Below are 21,768 nucleotides of genomic sequence, written 5' to 3' on the forward strand. Positions count from 1 at the left end.
ACATTCCTCAGGTCACGTGACGGACCAACGCACGTCAGCGGACCTGAAGATCGTCTATTAGGCAACTGCCGTTCACTCCGTTCACGTTGTTAGCTAGGCGCTATTACCGTTTGCGAACAAATTAAAATTAAAAATGTTTTTGTGTATTCGGCGTCGTACAAATCTTTTTTTGTTGAAGTGCATTAGTAAGTTTTACTTTTGATTTTAATAACGAGTTAAGTATAGAAACAGAACTGCGGGGTTCTAGTTTACGCTGTCAGTGCAATAGCGAGTAGTAACGAGCTGTGGTTTTCACCGCTGCAGTGACTGCAAAAAGCAACGGAGTGAGACGTCTTGATTTCCTTCCTCTGAAATATTCACAGGCGGAGCTTCCTCCAAGCATTTTTCCCTTTGATAAATAAAGTATATCTGCACATTACATTACTCAGTCACCCCTCTCCGGCCTTGGAAATAGTTTTTACCAATGACTCAGTGTGAAAGCAAATAAAACGTTATAATAATGTCAGTTATCACAGGACAACATGTACAGCACAGAGCTTCAATATTTTACACGTACACACAGAATAATATAACGGCGACTCTTGGGTACTGGGTAAGCTGATGCAATTCCACAACTTTATTTTTTCAGTCACAGGAGCTATATTAAAAGAGAAACTAAACAGGAAACCTTCAGGAGTTTACACATCATGGAAGCACATGCGTCCGTAACAATAATGTCAAACAGCAATGTAGTGTGAGAACATGAGTTTATAAACTTCTTTCATACATGTCAACCTAGAAGCTCTTTTATTTTAGAGCAGAAAAAACATCAAATAGGAAGTATTGACTTTGTTCTTATGCATGTAAGAACTAAATACAGACAGAATAAACCAACAGTCATTTCACAAAGCCTTTTAACTACTATTAATACTGGTATTTGGCCTTGCTTGATAACAGTCCTCCAGCGCCACTCACTACCTTAGGAACGGGCAAACACCATTTAAACCAGCCTGTAAGACTATTTTAATCAGTCAAAAAAGGGGGCTTTTCGCTCCCTCCATAAAAGAGCAAGCAAGGTCTGCAGATACAGTCTACTCAGTCAAAGACTTAATTTAAAAAAAAATAAAAAAAATGAAGCATGTGTTCATCCAAAGTACATGCACTGCTGAAGAAATATATCAACCCATAGTACTGCTAATTAACTTGATTTTTATAGTTTGTTTAGAGCATCAGCAGTGCCAAACACCATGGCTAATTGAAGGGGAGAAAAGCAGGCAAGTGGACTAAATACTGTGGCTAGATGTCCTTATGGAAGCCCCAGAGCAATACAGTGTCAACCAAAACATGACCAGTCAGAAAAGACAGACAAGCATCTGTTGTCTGGGATATCCAGGGGTCTGAGAACAGAAGGCACATTCTGAACCTAACACCGATTATGAAGCATCACCTGTTAAAGCCCAGCACCTGAACTTAAGTGTAGTCTTTGTTATTGGAGCATTCCCAATTCATTTTTGGGCCCTGAGCCAATTGTATTGTAGCCCCTCAAACCTTAGGAGAAAACATAAGTATAAGTGTAGTGACTTTAGATTAGTTTTGGCAGAAGGTTGAGCACACAAGAATGATGTACCTTAAAAACAAACAAACAACAAAACAATGGGAACACACATTTAGACCTTGTTGACTACAGATGCTGACTCATCATGCACATCTGGCTTAGGGACCAAACCAGGAAAAAGTCCAAAGAATAGTGCATGATGTCAAAATAAATATCTGTAGAAAATATGGGCTGATCTGGAACAGCTTTACAAACTAAGGCACCAGCAAAGCAGCACTACTAAAATATGTAATTCAATAATCAGAGGGGTTATCTTCAAATTAAAAAAAATGCAGATATACTGTATATCAGTAGAAACTTTTCAGTTGGTGTGTCTACATTACTGAAAGGTCAAACCCTTTAAAAAGATCAAAATTTCAGTTGCTGGGTAACCTTTCTGGAAATAACCCGCAGCCTTGTATCATAACTACTGCTGTGGCTCGTGCTCATGGACCAAAGCCTGTCACAGTCTCCCACAGGAGAGGACAAACCAGTGAGAATGAATCCACATGTTAAATGTAGCTGATGTACTCATCTAACAATGTGTTTCTTCAGGCTCAACAGCATGTCAGCAATACTGTTTACTTCTGCACCAACACAAAAGATGATTCTTTTGAGATTTTTGTATTAAATAAGGAGCTTTAACTACTTTGGGAAAATTAATAATTACCTAAACACGTAGCTCAGTAAAAAAGGACATCATTGTTAATCACTGTATACAGCTCAAGCTAAAGTCTAATTTTCTGTTCATCAACATCATCATTACTATTATTTTTTAAACCTGCAAAACCAGCAAATCACTGCTGATGAAGACATCTGCCATTCCAAGATGTGCTCGAATTGCCAACTTGTAGCTAATCATCACAGCTGACTGTACTCTTGCTATAAAAAGTACCTGGTTTACAAAAATGTGACTATGCCAAAAACGATGAGTTTACAACCAGTACTCCTTCACAAACCACAGGACATTTCTGTCCCTGCACTGTGAACAGAGAGGAGACACTGTGGCCGAGGAGTACTACGGTGTACTACTTTGTCTGGCATTTCTGTTATTTTAACCTCTTTCTATGCATATTCCTATGTGCACAGTTCCTGATTTAGATGCAGGGAAGCAACAAAAAAATAAATAAAAATTAAAAAAGGTTTAAGCAACATGCCACTTCTCTGCAGCAGATGGATGTAATCTGGTAACTACAGTCAGGGATGGGGAAGACACACTTAACAGTCAGAGATGTGGGATCAGTGGAAATGCATTACCCAAACTGCAGTGTGTATACTTCAGCATTTACAAGTAGCTAATAAAGACATATTTCATAAGGGTTTTACTCAGTTTTCACCCAAAGCCTAAACAAAATAAATTCTTGCAAGTCAGCCATTCTTTGTGAGGGGAGGTGCATAACTTAATGACATCACATCTCAGAAATGTGGTTTCTGTATTTGGAGAAATGGTCCTATTGCTAAGTATAAACTGACCCAGATCACAAGGAGTGACATAGATTGAAAGTTAGTATAGTGGAAAAGTATAGATCTATTTGCTGTAGTCATGATGTAGTGTCGACACATAGACACAGAGGGACAGCAAGAAGTGCAGTCCAAAGCAGTAAAGGGAACTGAAGAGCCTGATCAGCATTAAAGGAGCACGAGGCGTTTGTCTACACATCACTCGAGTGGAGCAGCAGAGATGCACAGGTTGTTTAAGGCACAGGCAACTTGCACAATCTTATCAAAGGTTGAGAGGTTCGACGTGCGCTCAGAGGCTGCGGTGAAGGCGCTCTCGACAGGGCCCGTGAGCATGGCGTACCGCTGCTTTACCATAGAGATCACCCTCTCCACATGCCTCTGCACGCTCACTGTCTCAGAGGAAGGATCAGCCAGCAATGAGCCCTCTGTTCTCCCATATGCTTCTCCCTGGTAGCTGTCAGCAATTTTAAACAAGGCTCCACGTGCTGCCACGGAGTCTCCGATGTCCAGGTCACGGCTTGCCAGTACGACATCGCCCGGGAGAAGCTTGCACAAGAATCCACAGCCCTCAGCCAGGCTCTTGTCACTGACGTTTCCCAGCACACCCCTAGAGACAAAAGTGACCACGCCTTGTGGAGCCACGCCAATCAGATACTTAAACACGTTATAACTTGACCCCGCCCCCTGAGAGACCGGGTCCTCGAAAGGCACGGTGAAACAGTCTATGATGACGGCGCAGTCAGGGTGAGAGGCTCGCAGCGCAGCTGGCAGGTTTTTACGGAGCTCAGCTCTGGAGGGCCAAAAGACAGCCGTTGGCACCAGAGTAGAGGACATGATGCTGACCATCCGGTGAACTGTTCTGGTAACTGTGCCGACTTTCACGCCAAAGCGATAAGCCAAGTCCTGATTGCGGAGGTCCAGGCGGAGACGCATTAGTGTCAGCAGCAGCTGCTGGAACTTGGAGAGCTTGACGTTTTTCATTCCATCCATGTGAGGTGCCAGCAGCCACATGACTGTCTCTAAGACAAAGTAGTTGGGTAAACCAGTGTAAAACTTCACTTTCTCAGCATCATTCCTTAAGGAGTTCTCTGAGAGAGACATTTTCTCCACAGACTCCTTGAGGGCCTGATTCTCCCTCTTCAGGGCTTTCAAGATGTCATCAAAGTTCACCGGGACATCAGATGTCTGGGCAAACTTTCCTTTCTTGCTGTCACTCACAGACTGATCATCATTATCATCATCATCATCATCTTCGTCGTCATCGTCATCATCATCATCTTCAGTGCTGAGGGAGGAGGAGGCACTCTCCTCTGCAGTGGTCTCCTGTTCCTTCACCTCAGGATGCTTTTCCTGGCCCTGTTCATCCACCGCAGACATGCCCTGGCCCTGGAGGAACAGCAAGGCATTGGCTGCCTCCACCCGTGCTTCCTGTTTGTCCACGATCTCTAAGGCACCCGGCTCCTTCATCTCTGGGCATAAGGGAGCCGCCGTGAACACAGAAGGAACATAATCCGGAGAGCGCGGATTCTTCACCTGTTTACCTGCATGTGAAAAAAAAGAATCTAATTCAAATTCATCTGTTTATGATACTTGTGATTTAGAGTGCTCTCTCATTTTGTAGCGTGCAATACATAAAATAACAAACAGTTGCTGTTGTTCAGTCAGTACATCCCTAATTAATTTTTCCTCTACAAACAAAATTTAAGCATGAAAATCTTTGCACACAAAAAGATTGCACACACCAGACAATAAAAACAAAACAAACCTAGCATTAAAATACCACGTACCATTAGCGGCATCTACTTTCATATATTTAGTAAACAAAATTTATAACCCATCCCAGCTGAATTAATTGCAGTAATGCTACATTTTATTTCCATCTGAACTTAGTTTCGTAGAGCTATTTTTTAGATATTCAAAGGCTTACAGCTACAAACACCGCCTTTTTCCAGTCATTTTAATCAGTGAGGGTTTTTACTATGTGATAGTGAACCTAAACATGTTTATTACCCGCTGCAGTTACACCGACTATGCCACTGTCCCTCCTGACTTCATGCAACCTTTGAACACAACACTGCACTGACAGCAAAAAAAAACCAAACTCCTTGGTTTTCTAGACACGAGTGTTTATGTGGAAGCCTAGCAACATCAGTATGAACTGGTTTACTTTAAAAACAAACAAAACAAAACAAAAAACCCACACAGGGGGACACTTTTAGGGTTCAGAGTGGTTTTGCCTTCATACCTGAAATGAAGTGAGTACTACAGAGCCGACTGCCGTCGTTCGGCACCCAGCCCTCTCGGTTCACAGCAGCTATCCAGCGCTGCTTCCTCTCGGGGTCCCGTGGGAAACGGTAGAAAGATAAGGTGGTGCCTGGTGTCCTTCTGTTCCTGCAGCCTGCCACCACACAGGTGTGAACCATAGTAAGGCCACGGAGAAGCGTGGAAGTGTGCGCTGCAGTTTGCTGGGTGTTTTGACTCCCAAAATGGTGGTCTACCAGAGGGCGACAAAAAAACTGTAGTTCCGTCATCAACGGCCGTTAGCTTTCGTCACTCTGATTGGACCATCTCGGGACGACGTCATTGAAATGCGATCTTCACTCACGCCGAGAAGCAGAAACGCTAATGTCCCGAAATCACACAAATGGTTAATTTGCTCTTTTTTAATTTTCGAAAATGAACATGACGAAGGAAAAAACAAACCACAGCAACTGGAAACAACCACAGACAGTATAAAACAGATGCAATATACCTGTAGCTTATTAGATCCCTCTGTTAATCAGCTCTGAAACTGGAGTACAGTACTTGGCTTTCATCCACAGCACACAACTGTGATACAGTAGCTTATTTCAATACAAGTGTGTTTAGACTGCACAAAGATAAAACTCACTAGTTATATTTGAAAAGCCAATTACCAATTTGTTAAAGATCAAGATAGTAGTAGTCACATGCAACACATCACAGCAATGAGCAATAAAAGTTCAGGATTTTCTGATTAACAGTCTCATTTGCTATTTTATTTAACTTTATACAAATGGGTAAGGACAATTAAAAGTGAGCTGTGGTAGATGGATAAACCATCTATAGTTTGACAATGCATATTCATGTGGCTGAATTATTAACACCCATTGGTTACTGCAAGTCATGTGTTATACTCCCGCTGCAGAAGACTGAGCTTGCTATTGATAAAAGTTTAGCCTTTTTAATCCAACAATGTCTCAATATATATCTTTATGTATTATACGAATCTGTACTACTTGTCTAAACAACCAGTTTCCATTTTATTGCATACAACCATGGAAATGCAAATTATTGACTCACAGGTCCATGTACTATTTACAATCAAAACACAAACCATATACAATATAAAGGATAGCTGCTTTCTCTGATTGAGTTCATTTGTTGGGACTCTTCTCATAATGTATGTTTTTCTTTGCCGTTTGACTTGATAGATAATCTTTGCCTGCAGCTTAAGTGCTTAACATCACATAGATTTTCGCCAACGGATGGACAAGCTTTAGATGTGTGTGATCAGTCTGTACACAGAGGTGTTCCGGTCTCCTCTCACATGCTTCAGTCTCTTGAGCTCTGTGAGACAGAGGATGTATACGGGGGCCTTGGTTCCGACACTGATGATCTTCTTCAGCTTCTCCATCTGAAACTCTGTTGTTTCTCCTGCAGAGGGCGCCACAGAAAAGGGACAGATTAGAGAAATGAGAGCTTGTTCACATGACGATTTGCTGGGATACCGCTAAAATAACAAACACACCATGTCTGTAAAAATCTGGCTTTTTGAAACGTTTCGGGGGCTTAAACTGGAGGAAATCTATTTGGTATACAATTCCAATTATGTAACTGATGATGGTAATTTTGTAGCTGAAACCTCACTGAAGCCAGATCAATGTAAAACTGATGAAACCAGGCAAAGAAACAAACTGACTGTTCTGCTAACAATAAAGATGAACAGCCTGGTGCTGGTAGCAAATGTCCTGAGACATTTTAATCAAGAGATCTGCAATCAGAGAAATAACAAACATCTCTTGTTTACTTTCCAAATATCATACTGTTATCTTGAGCACTGAGTATAAACAATTATCTGAAAGCACAACAGTGGATACAGCCATTATATGACCGTGTGTACTTTGAGAAAACGATGTAGATCTATTCAGCTGGGACCTAATATGCTCATTTCCAGCTTGACATGTTTATTTTTGGACTACATCAAGTTAACTTTGCATGATTCACAGCTTTAAATAACTGTTTATCTGAATGTGGCCCTTTGTGCAGCCCCCACAGTTCATCCAGTGAAAGGAGCAGTTTTAGCTTCCCTCCTTCACCACCATCCTTCCCAAGGCCACTTCCTTTTAAGCCAACTTTCTTCTCATGGGATGCTCCTCACAAACAGAGCTGTGCACCTTACAAGAGCATATAATGGATATTTTCTTATGAGAAAAACACAAGTGAAAAGACAGCAGTTTGAAACCTGAGCGTTTGGGCTTACAAGGATCACCGACATCATTTGAAACTCTGGTCGTGTTTAAAATGAGCATCTACTATTGTAAGAGTATGTATATGACAGGAAAATATGAAATATGATGACAGGCTTGGTCGTATACAGATATTATATGTGATGTCCCCACGCTTTGATTTTAAAAATGGGACAAATCCTCAGATTTCAGTCTGATCAGGTGCTTCCCTGATGGTATTGTGTAATCAGTCTGAAGCAATCTAAAAGTTTAACACAGTACAGCTAGTTCTTGCTGCTATCAGGAACAATTTGACAGGTTTATGAATCCTAATTTCTCATTGGGGTTGTGTCAGGAAGGGCATCTGGTGTAAAACTGCCAAATCAAACAGGCAGCGCTACCTGCTGTGGCACCCGCTTGTGACAAGGAAGCAGCCGAAAGCAGCTTCTGTGAATCCAGATTTCTTGTTACTTTAGAAGCTCAGTTTTTTTAAACAATTAAACCATTTTTTAACCTCTCATGTTTGTAACTACAACGGGGTGGATTATAGATGATCTCCCATTGAGTAACCAAGGGAAACATCGCCAGCACAGACCTGTTCATTCCCATTTGGTTGTTTACTTATGCAAATAGCACCCTCTGCTGCTAATTAACAGTCCAAACTAACAGAGGATGACAGCTTTATTCAGGGAAGGATTTCAGCATAACCGTGAAAACTACTGGACGCTATTTTTAAAACAGGAAGCGCTCCTCTGATTTAATAAAGGAAATCTGTGGAAGTCCAGTGTAACTGCAGTAATCAAATCCAACTGAACAAAAGTCAAACCAGCAAGATAATTTGTTTTCCAAGTTTGCAGCCAATCTGAAAACCACTGTGTGTGAGATCACAGGTGTTTTCTAAACTACTGACCACGACATCAACACCACTGCCTCAGTGAGAAATTTAAACTGCTGCGTCAGAGTCTCCGTTTCTCACGCACCTTGACTGTGGTGTGTCCTGTAGTACATTAATGTATCATTACATTCTTCTCCACTACAGTTACAAAGCTATTCAATTCAATTCAGTTTTATTAATATAGCACCAAATCACAATAGCTGCCTCTAGGTATTTGATATTGGAAGGTAAAGGTCTGCAATATTACAGAGAAAACCCCAACAATCAGAGGACCCCCTATAAGGAAGCACTTGGCAACAGTGGGAAGGAAAAACTCCCTTTTAACTGGAAGAAACCTCCGGTAGAACCAGAGTCATGGAGGGCGCAGCCATCCTCCATAACTGGAGCTGTTTAAACAAGAGCTGCATTCATCCATGACCCTGTGCACAAATATAACACTGACCTTGATACTCTGCCATGAAATTGTTGATGTTGTGAACCGTTTGGTTGAGGCTGTTCAGGCTCATCTGCCTCAGGTAGCTCGGTAAACTCTGGAACTCGTTCTCTGACACTTCAGGCAGACTTGCAGATCTGGGAGAGGAATGGATGGAAGGTGACACGTCACAATCAAAGTTTTGAAAGAAAGACTGCAGGCACGCATCATGTAAGAATGGATAAAACTGAGTGAAATAAAGAAATTAACACATATTTCATCAGGAGAGACTGAAATAAGCAACACAAAAGTTCAACATTTATTAAAAATATATACAAATGATATCTCATATCTAATATTTTACATTAATATTCTTCTCTGCTACCGAGCACCAGCCTGATCTGCAACTTTGGAATGGACACACAATAAAAGCTACTAATTTAGAGTTCATGAATTAAATATTGCCACCTATATCTATATTTCTTATTTTATAACGGGCTACCTGTGTTTCTTTTTGTCAGGCTTGACAGGTGGGTGTTCATTTGTCATTGTTGTCTTCTTCAACTGAGCCTGGGACACAAGCTACAAAATAGGAGGAAAGAGCACGAGAGGAAATTTCACAAATTATAAATGTTATGTAACATTTACGTCAACAAGGAACATGAATTTATCTGCAAACAGCAAACCTATGGATTTCAAAAGTGCTTTTATGGGACTAAACAAGACTAACTTTACAGATGTCCTGTGTGACAGAGCTCAGGTCTGGCATCTCCGGGGTGGTTGGCTCTTGGTAGTGTGCTCTTATACGAGGTGTCCCCAAGCTGAACTCCTGGGTGAGTCCATCCAACTCCAGGCTGTTGACATTGGGCTCCTTAGCCACCTTTTCATTCTCGCTGAACTTCAGGATTTTCCCATTGCTCTGTAAATGACAGGAAAAACTTTGACCTTTAAACATGTTTCATTCACATTTTGATAAATCTCATCTGTGCACAGGAATGAAAATCAAATGAGCAATTTTAGCTCATTTTTGACTTCATGTAAAACAACAGAATTTGTTTGCTAGTAAGATGCTTTTAATTTTTTTATTACACCTTTTTTCTTAAAAATTTCTTGTGGTGAAAAAAATATTTTGATATATTATGATGGACTGAAAACATTTTTTTAGAAGCTATATTAGTCTGTTACTATAAGAAGGAAGTTTCCCTTCTGGAGATTACAGTTCATTTTATTTAACCAACCTTTCATAAAATCTAGCCATACAGTGGGGCAAAAAAGTATTTAGTCAGCCACCGATTGTGCAAGTTCCCCCACTTAAAATGATGACAGAGGTCAGTAATTTGCACCAGAGGTACACTTCAACTGTGAGAGACAGAATGTGAAAAAAAAAAAATCCATGAATCCACATGGTAGGATTTGTAAAGAATTTATTCGTAAATCAGGGTGGAAAATAAGTATTTGGTCACCTCAAACAAGGAAAATCTCTGGCTCTCACAGACCTGTAACGTCTTCTGTAAGAAGCTTTTCTGTCCCCCACTCGTTACCTGTATGAATGGCACCTGTTTGAACTCATCATCTGTATAAAAGACACCTGTCCACAGCCTCAAACAGTCAGACTCCAAACTCCGCCATGGCCAAGACCAAAGAGCTTTCGAAGGACACCAGGAAAAGTATTGTAGACCTGCACCAGACTGGGAAGAGTGAATCTACAATAGGCAAGCAGCTTGGTGTGAAAAAAATCAACTGTGGGAGCAATCATCAGAAAATGGAAGACATACAAGACCACTGATAATCTCCCTCGATCTGGGGCTCCACGCAAGATCTCATCCCGTGGGGTCAAAATGATCATGAGAACGGTGAACAAAGATCCCAGAACCACACGGGGGGACCTGGTGAATGACCTGCAGAGAGCTGGGACCAAAGTAACAAAGGTCACCATCAGTAACACACTACAACGGCAGGGAATCAAATCCCGCAGTGCCAGACGTGTTCCGCTGCTGAAGCCAGTGCATGTCCAGGCCCGTCTGAAGTTTGCCAGAGAGCACATGGATGATACAGCAGAGGATTGGGAGAATGTCATGTGGTCAGATGAAACCAAAGTAGAACTTTTTGGTATAAACTCAACTCGTCGTGTTTGGAGGAAGAAGAATACTGAGTTGCATCCCAAGAACACCATACCTACTGTGAAGCATGGGGGTGGAAACATCATGCTATGGGGCTGTTTTTCTGCCAAGGGGACAGGACGACTGATCCGTGTTAAGGACAGAATGAATGGGGCCATGTATCGTGAGATTTTGAGCCAAAACCTCCTTCCATCAGTGAGAACTTTGAAGATGAAACGAGGCTGGGTCTTCCAACATGACAATGATCCAAAACACACCGCCCGGGCAACAAAGGAGTGGCTCCGTAAGAAGCATTTGAAAGTCTCCAGACCTCAACCCCATAGAAAATCTGTGGCGGGAGTTGAAAGTCCGTGTTGCTCGGCGACAGCCCCAAAACATCACTGCTCTCGAGAAGATCTGCATGGAGGAATGGGCCAAAATACCAGCTACTGTGTGTGCAAACCTGGTAAAGACCTATAGTAAACGTTTGACCTCTGTTATTGCCAACAAAGGTTATGTTACAAAGTATTGAGTTGTATTTTTGTTATTGACCAAATACTTATTTTCCACCCTGATTTACGAATAAATTCTTTACAAATCCTACCATGTGGATTCATGGATTTTTCTTTCACATTCTGTCTCTCACAGTTGAAGTGTACCTCTGGTGCAAATTACTGACCTCTGTCATCATTTTAGGTGGGGGAACTTGCACAATCGGTGGCTGACTAAATACTTTTTTGCCCCACTGTATTACATCTGACTTGTCATTTTGTTTGCCATAAAGCCGTGAGCATCTCTGGTTAAAAGTAAATGCTTTCCTGTTTGTCTTACGCTTTGTAAAGAATTTCCCAAAGCAGACTCTAGGTTGGGCATCACTGGCAACTGCTTGTCCTCTAAACCCGTGGTGGATATATCGGGCACATCATATTCCCAGGTGCGTTTGAAACCAGCTGCCCTGTTACAAGGTGGGGATGGAAGATCCAAGGTCTGGGTGTCATTATCCGTTTGCATAACGGATGGCTCAGGCTGCTGTGTGCTCTAAAAAATTAAAAAGGTGATGTGAAATTAAAATGTCAGAAACAAAAACACACACAGTTACATTTTATTTCTTACCTTTTTGGTACTGACTAGTCTGTTCACGTACGGCGTTTGAAATGCTGGGACTTCGGGTGTGGCAGGTAGGTTGCCAGGGTGACAGGGGAATTCTGGGACACCAGTGCCTTGTGCAGTTGGAGACGAGTGACCGTTTGTCTTTTTGATCTTGAATCCCGGGGTACAAAACACAGGCGGCTCTGGTGATTCCAGCTTTTCAGCTGAAGGTAATCAAAACAATGTCACAGGAAGATATTTAGAACCATTTCACTGTAGTGCTTTCTCTTAACAGCCTGGTGCCGTTTCTCTACATGTGCTACTTTTATTTTTCAAAATACTAGGTATTTTAAATACATAGTATAGAATTTTTAATACCTTCAGGTGGCATCTTTGAAAAACAAGCAACATTTCAGATAGAAAAATGGTGCACTGACAAAGCCTTGAGCTGTTTAATAAAAACAAATGTAGTTCCCGAGTACTTAAAGCTGATCATTTTCTATGAAAAGCTCGTTTTGGTCAGTGTTTTTTTATTTCTCTTTTGGACGTCAGATTTCGCTGAACAAAATGTTCAGTACACTTTTTTTTCAGATCCAAGTAGTGAAAAAATCTGCACAAGTGTGATGTGGAAACTTGTAGTCTCCACTGGCTAAACGCTGGGGATTTTGTATCATTATTAAACTTAAGACAATGAAAACATAACCATATTCAAACATGCACTTTTTAATTAACAGGCATCAGAATATGTCATGACATAAGATTACTTACAACTTACTAATAAATAAATAGTAAGATATTTTAAATAGTTTATAACACTCGAAAAAACACTGTTTAGAAAATGTAAGATGAAAATAAATGCAAAGGGAAACATCTGATCATAAACTAAGTGCTGGATAAAGTCATGCAAGAAAAAGACAACTGAAGAAGAGAAACATCTTGTTTCCTGAATAGTAAAGACATCCGATTTCTTTACTAAAGATGTATACTTTATACATTTGTGTGAAAAAAACGTTTTCACTGAACTCTGTTCAGTCCTGTGAAAAGGTGAGTACACCGTTCCACAGAAACTAAGATCTTAAATAGCAGCTAATCAAATAGCATTCAGGCAGGGTGGTTATTTGGGATCGTTTTGCAGACACAGGTCCTGGACACCTTGAAGTCATTCATCGACCATGAATTTCTCTGTATGCCAAAGGATTCTAGAATCAAATGTGAGACCATCTGTCCGACAGACAAAGCTTGGCTGATACTGGGTCATGCAAGAGGACAACGATCCCAAGAATATCAGCAAATCAACAACAGAATGGCTGACAAAGAAAAGAATCAATGTGTAACAATGGTACAATCAAAGTGCAGACCTTAAGAGAGCGATGCATAAATGGCCACAGACTTGATGTTGTAAAGAAGAGTGGGCCAAAATTTCTCCAGGACAAACTGACAGACTGATAAAGTTATACAGACAATTACTTCAAGTTATTGTCTGTATATTTACTTCAAGTTATTACTTCAAGTTACGGGTCTAGACGTGTCTACAAAGTACTGAATCATTGGGCGTACTTAGTTTTTAAACAGGACAGCGTAGAGTTTTGTGAAAACTTTCTCTTTTCCATGAGTGTAGATGACAGTCACCTATTGTGGGGTGAAGAAGAGCTATGAGGTTGACAGTTTCATACCTTTAGTCTGCAAACTGTCTATTAAACCGTTCACTGGTGGTTCAGTTGTGTCCTGTAATGGTCTGTTGAACAAGAAGAGACTCATAAAGCAGGAAAAAGCAGTTTTACACAGTAAAGTCTTAAAGGACCTGCAGTAGTAACACTACAAACCCTGAGTGTGGCCGACAGGGGTCATTATAGTTCATACCACTCTACCTTGGTTGGTTCTCAGTCTTCTTGAACAGATTCATGGTGAAGTCATTGTTCAGACACATTGTGTGCTCTGTGATGCCAAAGTCGTGCATCTGGGGTGTTTGGAGTTCGTAGTCATCCATTCGCAGGTTACATTTGGGGGTAATGGGCATGGGCGATGGTAGAGATGCTTTGAGTGAGGGTTGAGGAAGGTTCATCTCAGGCATTGGGGGAACTTCTGAACACCACTCAGTCCCAGCCAGAACTCTCCTTAGGTGCAGTTCAGACAAACCAAAATCAGAGAGCTGTGGAGTTCGCAGCACATCAGTGTTGGGCAGCTCTGGTTTTGGAGCCATTGAGGAAGGATTCCCTCCATCCTCCTCCTGATTTTCCTCTTCTACTGAGTCGTCATCTGCTTCTTCATCTTTAGCCTCCTCCGCCTGATCTTTAGGCTCTATACAAGAAAAAGTCACAATAAGAAAACCATAAATGCATGTCGCTTTTCTTTTAAGTGAAAAGAAATCATTACACGTGATTACCAGTGTTATATAGTCGTTTTGCCATTGTTAATACTTACTGGTTGATCTCTGGGTGTCACAGGGAGCTTGGTAACCATAGTTCTCGCAGTGCCTCTTCAGCCTCTCAATGTCCTTGAAGACTTTCTGGTCCATTACTCTACACGCCTTAATGAAGCTGCTCGCCTCATTATTCTTTGCTTTCTGCTGAGCCAAGGCATCCTGGATCTGTCCCTACCCGAGAAGAGACTAGAAGTGATGAGCACTCACCATTCAAAAATGAACCGCCCGACCAATTTACAATATTAGTCTTCAATAAAGATATTGCTATGAATAATCGGTTTATAAATGACACACAGATATTCCTTATGATGCTTGAAATAAGCGTCAAGTTAACAGAAGTCAAAGACGTGGAAAACCTTTGGCAGCTAAAGACTTTATATTATTCTCACTTCAGTGGAGAGTTCAACAATAGCAAAATGGTTTTACCTGCAGTAATACATAACGGGTAGTAATTTTGTAGGTAAAATCAATAGCGTTTTGTACGCAGTTACACAGCACAGAAATGCAATTTAATTTTTATGCCTTCTGAACAAGTGCACTCAGGCATTTCAAATGACAAGACTTGCTTTTATAACGATGCAGGCCAAACTGTATTTAAAAGAAAGGCAATAATTAGAGAATAACCACATTTATCTTGGCCTTTTGAAAGGGTCTGTCTCTGAGTTGGGAGCCACAGTATAAAGGATGTAAAAGTGTAATAGATAATCGTGCATCACCACAGTTCTACCTTTAATATGTTAAATACAAAGTTTGCCTAAAGTAAGATTTTGAGTGCAGGACTTTTGAATGCATTTGGTTAATTTTACATAACGCATTTAACGATCTTTGTTGCAGCTGCTGATAAAATATTGCATTGTCGCGCTAACCTGTGTATATGTCGCCACCTTTAGATGCAATTTAAAAAAAAAAAAAAGACGTGCTAACTTTTACCTTCAGGTTCCCTACGTCACAGTTCAGTTCATGATAGGCTCGCATCGCTCTGGCTGTCTTTTCTGAAATAGAAAAGAATTCATATTGAGATATGTGCGATGAGTTCACTGTAAGCGATTTAAGCAGCCTGTGTGTCAGCGTGTTTCTCACCGCTCTCGTCGTCGTCGCTGTTGCGGTTTTCAAATGCGAGCTGGAGCTTGGCAGTCTCAGATTCCAGAGTCACTGCCAGCTTTTTCAGCTTCCTGAAGAATTGTGTAGTCGAGTCCATTTTCAGGCAAAAGTCCGACACGAGCAAAAGCGCACTCAGTTACTCTGAAACCGACGTCAGACCTTCAAAGGCCGTTTGTTTATCGTTTCTATGTCGGCAGAAAGAACTAAATTTCAATTTTGGCGCCTCTTCCGGTATTAAGCGGAAGAGACTTCTTCTTCTTCTTCTTCTTCTTGGGTTTTAGTGTTTAACGTGCAAAGGGTTTTATTCGCGCCCCCTGTGTTAACAGACAAGGTAAAACTGACGAACGTTTGATATTTTTCTATTTGACAGCGCATTTTAGTGGCATGAGTATATGGTTACTTCTTCATATCGTGCTCGGCATTGTGACACTGAAATATTTATTATATTGTTTAATCGACTTGACTCCATTTCAACGTTGCTTTTGTCTTAATACTCCATGACCTTTTATGCAACCTACATCAGAAGATGTTTCTGGAGAATTCAATTCAAAATGCTGTGCAAATAAACAGAATGGAACAGAGAAGGATATCATGTGTAGCAAGTATAAAGATTAGATGCGCTTTTTTGTACAGTATATGTTATTTTGAATAGTCTGCAATGCTATATTTCAGGATAAATAGAAGATGACCCCTCCTTTAATGTGAGATAATGCTCCAGGTCTATATAAACACATTCAGTTACCTCCATTTTAAAGAGATGTCAATATTGTTTGGCTCCACATGCCCCAGAAATAACCCGGATAAAAGGTTAAATACTGAGACCATGCAGCCAGGAGATGGAGCTGTATAGACCCAGAGAAACTGAACCCAGGAAACCTCTGATGAATAGAGGATCTTGTGTTTGTCTCCACAGCCTGGATCTGCACTGGACTAAACGATTGGAAAATGACATGTACTATTTATACAGGTATTATGTGAAAATATAACACCTGCAATACATGTGCACAGGTGAACATGCACCTCTCAGCATTTCACAAATGTTAATCTAGCTTTACATTAATCTGTACGCATCACTTTTTTCTTCCTCTCAAGTTCAAAAAGGTATTGTAGGTGGAAGGCGCTTATCAGATACACTGATTGTATATAAATAGCGCACTGTGAAGGTCAGCACAAACCTGCACACCGAACAAGCGAGGTGAGGTGTAAAAAGAACCAGAGGATTTTTGATCTGGTAAATGTCACAGTGATTTACACCAACTTCCATCATTTCTAAATCTCAACTGTTCATTTTCTCCTTAGATAACCTTCCAGAGGACAGCTCAGGAGCCATGGCGATGTTTGGAAAGGTTTTGGAGCCAGTGGGCTACATGCAGACTGTGAGGTGGGTGTTCCTCTTTGACATGATAATTCACATTGTAGCTATGCAAACTTATTGTTATATACAAACGGTTTTTTTGTCTTTTTTGGGGGGGGGGGGCTAAACCAGGAGTGTCTTTACTTACTTGCTGTGCACAGGGTCTTGGTCCAGGGCATCTGTTCCTATCTTGGTGGCAGTGCTACACAAGAGGAGACTGAGCTGGCCAAGAAGAACTTGGACCACATCGACCAGGAGCTGGGAGCAACGAGCTACGGCCTGCTGAAGGACCAGGAGGTCCATCAGCTGGAGAACGACCTGGCTGTGGTGTACTACCAGCTGGGCACTGCGGTGAGAAAACTCTACGACCTCATAAACACAATTTTATGTGCAAGGTTGTGTAATATAGCTGAATAAATGATGCAAAGTCTAGAAAAGAGACTATAAAAGCAAGTATTTCATTAGCAATGGTGATAATTTTATTATATAATTATTTAATGGGTATGCAGATAAAATGAGCAACTGGAACATCATGCCTCAAGTTCTGGGACGTGAACATTTTATCTTTATTCACTGATCCCATGACAGACAAATAAATAAATACATTAACATAAAACCATACACAGACTGAATAATCCACAATTAAAATCAAAGAAAATAAAAAAAAAAATGCTAAAAAGAAATCCTGCCTGTGCTCTCCTTTTCTACTCAAAACACTTCTTACATACGCCTATAGTCTAATATATGTGAAGTTTCCAACCTCTGGACCCTATTCTGACTGGAAGCAGGTTTATTTATCAAAACCTGGGCCAAATTTTCAATTGCTAGCTTCACCGTCAGTTCTCTAAGGTGAAATTAATCCTGGGAAGTGTCTTTTTTATCAAATTGTCTGAAAACAGGGTGAAGGACTTGGAAGCACTGGTGGATGTAAAACAGTATTATGGCAATAAATTGGCATATATAAAGCCTGAAGAGTACAAATATTTAAAAGTAAAGCACAAAGACCCCTAAGCTTACACTGGGACTGCATTTGAATTCATCACTGTGAGTGTATTATGTAAAAATATGGGACCAGATGTATGATTAAAGCATCTGCTCATTTCTACTGACTCGTATTAACAGGCTTACGCCTTCTATTTTTCTCTTTAATTATTTCCGCGGCTAAGTGTGGCATTTGGTTATGTCATAAGTTTACAGGTATTTGAATTTGGTGCTGGTGGTGGATAGGGTGGCAAGGTGGGGTGGTAACAAAAACACAGGCAGCAAATGAATTCATGGAAACGTTTACCCACTGTCATTTTCTGGGTGGCTGGTTATTTTTGGAGTGAACGGATGAGAGATAATGAGACTCTTCATCAGCTAAAAGCTGCCAAATGTGAGTGCAAACACCTAAATTGATAGAAAAGGTGCTGAGTGTGAGAACCGGAAAAGCTTTATGTGTCCTTGTCCAGATTATTTACTAACATTCCTTCATATTAAAGGAAAATGCCATGTTTTTAATTTGACCTGTAGTAAACTGAAGTATAGAGTTTATTATTGCCCCGAACCACTGGGTTTTAGATGCACTCCTTCTCCTCTGGTTTTAGGTGAGGGCCCAGTCAGACTTCACCAAGAAGGAGACTGAGGTGTTCCTGCAGTACGTGCAGGATTACCGGCTGGAGAGGCAGCTAACAGCACTCTACAATCGTCTAATGGGAGTGTCGGCGCTGACAGACCAGCCCCCACTGCTGGAGGAGGTCATACTGAGCCACAAGCCCAAACGCTGGGAGCTGAGCGAGTTCTGCGTCAAGGTTAGTGGATGTGGAAGGGTGGTGCTTGGTGTGGAGGGGTATTTGTGATTAACTCATTTGGCTGCAGGGAGTCGGGGTCATTAAAGTTTCATTTTTTTCTTATTTGACTTTCATTATGCACAGGCACGCAAGCCTGAGGTGAGGTTTGTGCAAGCTTATGCACAAATGCACACACACTTTTTTTTGGCACATTTATCTTTGTGAGAACCTTCACTGGCAAAATGCATTATTTGGTCCCCCGATCAAACATAAATTAGCTTCGAACCTCACCCCCAAAATACTTCAAACAGCCCATTGAAGGACAGTCTGGAAAAAAAAAAAAGAACTGGTCACTTTTTCAACACGCCCTCAGTTTCAAGGTCTAAAGCAGTTTGGTATCCCGTAAATACAAATCTCCAATCAAGTACAAACCAAGAGAAAGGAAAAAAATATATAATTAAAAAACAATCCTGGAACTTCATTATATAAGATCCAAAAATGAAGACTCTATGTTAGATGCAGTCACATATATAACAGCACAAATATATCCAATCCCACTGAGAACGAGTTATGGAAAAAATGCAGGAGAGGAAAATGCAGTGAGAAGCACAGCTGTACCAGATTAACTATTAGTTTTCATAGCAAAAAAGATAAATGTGACAGAAAAGCACTGAGGTCCCGTGGGGAATGAAGCATGCTGCATCTGTCTTCTTGCTATTAAAATAAACTGAATATTTAATCTGCGGCGCTGTGACCTTCTCTTGTCTTTCTCGTGAGCTGAGTCGGCAAATTCCACCTTTGCCTGTGCTGGGAACAAATGTGTTCTGTCGCTTGCTTCGATAGATGAAGAGCTCAGGCTTTAAAGCTAAAATTTAAAAATCATTAGTTTCTTGTAAAGAAACTGAAAGGTTACTGGTTTTATTACCATAAAAGCATTTTCCTCCTTTATGCACAGAATCAAACAGACTTCTTTTTTTCTATTTCTTACATTTAAAAGTGACCTGATGGTCACTGTGGGTCCTTTAGTCCATCTGTCATTCCCCTTGGCAAGACACACAGAGCCAGTCTGCTACATAACGACTGTCCAATTTTACAGGAAATGAATCTCCCAGAAGTCACAGGCTTGTTTGTTATATAAAAGCAGTTAGATGATTATCTTTAAACCATAATTGGCTGTGTGGGGTCAGCACTGACCTCCTTGTTATAAACAAAATGTAAGACGGTGTTAAAGGAAGTGTGCACACTTTGCGCTGCTTGTCCGTTTAGAACAGTTGTTTTCTTCAGTCATCACCGCAGTGAAGAGAAGAGTTTCCATCCAAGAAAGTCAAATCAGTCCAGAGTCCACTTATTAAAGGGCTTAAGTGTGGATTAGCCTTAATGCTGAAGCAGCTTCTGCTTCTGAATGAGTAAATTTGTTTGCACGTTTCTCTTTTCAAGGACTGATTTGCACAAGTGCACTTATATAAAAACACGGCGAGCTAACTGATGTGAAATGATAGTTGCAAAATGTGCCTTCATGGTGTGGTTTAAATAAAAATGAGAAAACGGAGCTTATTTTGCACACAGTGTATATAGCTGCAGGGTTTACTTTGAGAGAAGGACATTTTGAACCAACTATAGTAATCAAAGTCATGGCTGCAAATCATGTGGTCAAGCCTGAAGAGCCCGACCTTGCTAATCAAAGAAACTACAGCCAAGTTTCTTTAACCTTGAAGAACTTATCATAGATAAACATATTTTAGGTGATAACGTAATCTGCTGTGATTATGCTTCTGGTGCTGAAACAAGAACCAAGGCGATGTCATTTTGTCTTAAACCAGACAAAATCTTACATCTACATAAGATAATTACCCAAACCTGAAATAATAATGCTTTGATTATTATTAATATTATTATTATAAGAACCCTCTGTGTTGTCACTAAAGGAGCCTGACTAACACTGGATATCCAGATAGTGCTTTTTTGACTCATAAAGGTCAGGTTTGTTAAAGCCTTGCGAGCAGTGATTTTATTATGAATTACAGCTGTTACTCAGAAAGGTGACTGGGTCACAGGAGAACAGTCAGTTTGTCATGTGCATTGTCATTTTTTTCAACATACAGTGTTAGGGTGAGGTGTATTTACACCATTTAAAGGCAAAAAGCATGTTTATTAAAGAGCTGTTTTGTTCCTGTGGTTCCACTTTCTCAGACTAAAATGCTGGCTAAAGGATTTATGGGTCATGGACACTTTCACATGTTCACGTTCTTTTTCTCCTCTTTCTTCTGACAGATAAATTTTGTCCTGGGCACTGGTCTGCTCTGCCTCTTCACTCAAGCTTCCCTAACAGGAAGAGACCAGGCTCTGCTTATCAAGAGCTGGTCTGACCGTATGGGTGCCCTGTACAGGAAAATGAAGAACACGGGAGGTCGCTGCTTAGGCTACTTCCTGGAGCAGGCGGAAGAGGATATACGGCAGCAGCTGCAGGAGGCCGTCCACAACCGATTGCCCCCAGACGAGGCGGCAGGGAGCATCCTGAAAACCCTGGAGAAGAATTACGATTGGCTGCGCTGGGCGGTGATGCTCCACCCCGCTGTGGGACCCAAGGAGGAGGAGGAGGAGGAAGGAGGAGAAAATGAAGGTGAAGCGACAGAACGACAGCCTGGCAATTTGCTCTCCGTGGCATCTGAAGCTCCTATCCCCCATGTGGTGGCGTGCTACCGGGACACACCCACTACACTGGATAAAAGCCGCATCCACCAGCTCATCGTGGATTTGGAATGGAAGATCCCCAACCCACCACCTGAGGTGTACGCTTCCATAGAAGAAGACCCAGGCAGGGCTAGGCGCTACCTGGCTTCCCGCATGCTGAAGAAGCTGCAGGAGGGGTTGGGATCTGGTGTGGCCGTCCATGTTGTTCCGGGCAGGATGGAGATGAAATGCAACTTCCCTCAAGCCTCCTACTACCTCTATGAGTACAAACACCGGCTGGCCTCAGGCACCGTGTGTGTGTTTGGATGAAAGAGAGATCGTCTGCTGGTCTCATGCACATGTTTCATAATTCTGCTACACTATCAGCTTTAGATTTGTTGGTGGATATCTTGTGTACTATTGCCTCTAAATAAATATTATTTTAGAGAAAAACAAC

At 41.2% G+C, this 21,768-nt stretch overlaps 3 protein-coding genes across 5 annotated transcripts; 1 reads left to right on the plus strand and 2 right to left on the minus strand.

Annotated features, from left to right (window-relative positions):
- Nucleotides 1-586: 586 nt before the first annotated feature.
- LOC147310972 (uncharacterized) lies at nucleotides 587-5,599 on the minus strand. Its single transcript, XM_086265980.1, has 2 exons — nucleotides 5,280-5,599; nucleotides 587-4,575 (listed from the first exon to the last, which is right to left on the minus strand). Exons 1-2 carry the CDS (start codon nucleotides 5,563-5,565, stop codon nucleotides 3,233-3,235), a joined length of 1,629 nt encoding a protein of 542 aa, XP_086122106.1. The 5' UTR covers nucleotides 5,566-5,599; the 3' UTR covers nucleotides 587-3,232.
- Nucleotides 5,600-5,688: 89 nt separating this feature from the next.
- Nucleotides 5,689-15,807, minus strand: ska3 (spindle and kinetochore associated complex subunit 3). Its single transcript, XM_086265979.1, has 11 exons — nucleotides 15,498-15,807; nucleotides 15,348-15,409; nucleotides 14,417-14,588; nucleotides 13,864-14,293; nucleotides 13,669-13,730; nucleotides 12,020-12,219; nucleotides 11,738-11,944; nucleotides 9,538-9,726; nucleotides 9,310-9,389; nucleotides 8,838-8,965; nucleotides 5,689-6,709 (listed from the first exon to the last, which is right to left on the minus strand). The coding sequence occupies exons 1-11, from the start codon at nucleotides 15,613-15,615 to the stop codon at nucleotides 6,552-6,554; spliced, it is 1,806 nt and encodes a 601-aa protein (XP_086122105.1). The 5' UTR covers nucleotides 15,616-15,807; the 3' UTR covers nucleotides 5,689-6,551.
- On the plus strand, nucleotides 15,561-21,755 carry LOC147310974 (uncharacterized). Of its 3 annotated transcripts, none has more exons than XM_086265983.1 (7): nucleotides 15,562-15,849; nucleotides 16,308-16,485; nucleotides 16,611-16,713; nucleotides 16,818-16,899; nucleotides 17,034-17,223; nucleotides 18,459-18,662; nucleotides 20,913-21,754. In XM_086265983.1, exons 4-7 carry the CDS (start codon nucleotides 16,847-16,849, stop codon nucleotides 21,639-21,641), a joined length of 1,176 nt encoding a protein of 391 aa, XP_086122109.1. In that variant the 5' UTR covers nucleotides 15,562-15,849; nucleotides 16,308-16,485; nucleotides 16,611-16,713; nucleotides 16,818-16,846; the 3' UTR covers nucleotides 21,642-21,754. The 3 variants fall into 3 exon arrangements, with proteins under 3 accessions (XP_086122111.1, XP_086122109.1, XP_086122110.1); XM_086265984.1 differs by having other exon boundaries at nucleotides 16,432-16,485; XM_086265985.1 differs by lacking the exons at nucleotides 16,308-16,485; nucleotides 16,611-16,713 and having other exon boundaries at nucleotides 15,561-15,849; nucleotides 20,913-21,755.
- Nucleotides 21,756-21,768: the final 13 nt, after the last annotated feature.

This window comes from Aulonocara sp. 'chitande type north' Nkhata Bay, linkage group LG16 (assembly GCF_057382095.1).
Source record: "Aulonocara sp. 'chitande type north' Nkhata Bay isolate Kocher_YH1m ecotype deep benthic linkage group LG16, A_spYH_male_GT1.1, whole genome shotgun sequence".
Classification (NCBI taxonomy): domain Eukaryota; kingdom Metazoa; phylum Chordata; class Actinopteri; order Cichliformes; family Cichlidae; genus Aulonocara; species Aulonocara sp. 'chitande type north' Nkhata Bay.

Coding starts and splice junctions, on each gene's coding strand:
- ska3 (XM_086265979.1), bottom strand. CDS start 15,615: ATGGACTCGACTACACAATTCTTCAGGAAGCTGAAAAAGCTGGCAGTG. Junction 9,390..9,537: donor TCACACAGGACATCTGTAAA/GTTAGTCTTGTT, acceptor CCTATTTTGTAG/CTTGTGTCCCAGGCTCAGTT. Junction 8,966..9,309: donor CCTGACAAAAAGAAACACAG/GTAGCCCGTTAT, acceptor TTCCTCTCCCAG/ATCTGCAAGTCTGCCTGAAG.
- LOC147310972 (XM_086265980.1), bottom strand. CDS start 5,565: ATGACGGAACTACAGTTTTTTTGTCGCCCTCTGGTAGACCACCATTTT. Junction 4,576..5,279: donor TAGTACTCACTTCATTTCAG/GTATGAAGGCAA, acceptor TTTCACATGCAG/GTAAACAGGTGAAGAATCCG.
- LOC147310974 (XM_086265985.1), top strand. CDS start 16,847: ATGGCGATGTTTGGAAAGGTTTTGGAGCCAGTGGGCTACATGCAGACT. Junction 16,900..17,033: donor GGCTACATGCAGACTGTGAG/GTGGGTGTTCCT, acceptor TGCTGTGCACAG/GGTCTTGGTCCAGGGCATCT. Junction 18,663..20,912: donor TGAGCGAGTTCTGCGTCAAG/GTTAGTGGATGT, acceptor TTCTTCTGACAG/ATAAATTTTGTCCTGGGCAC.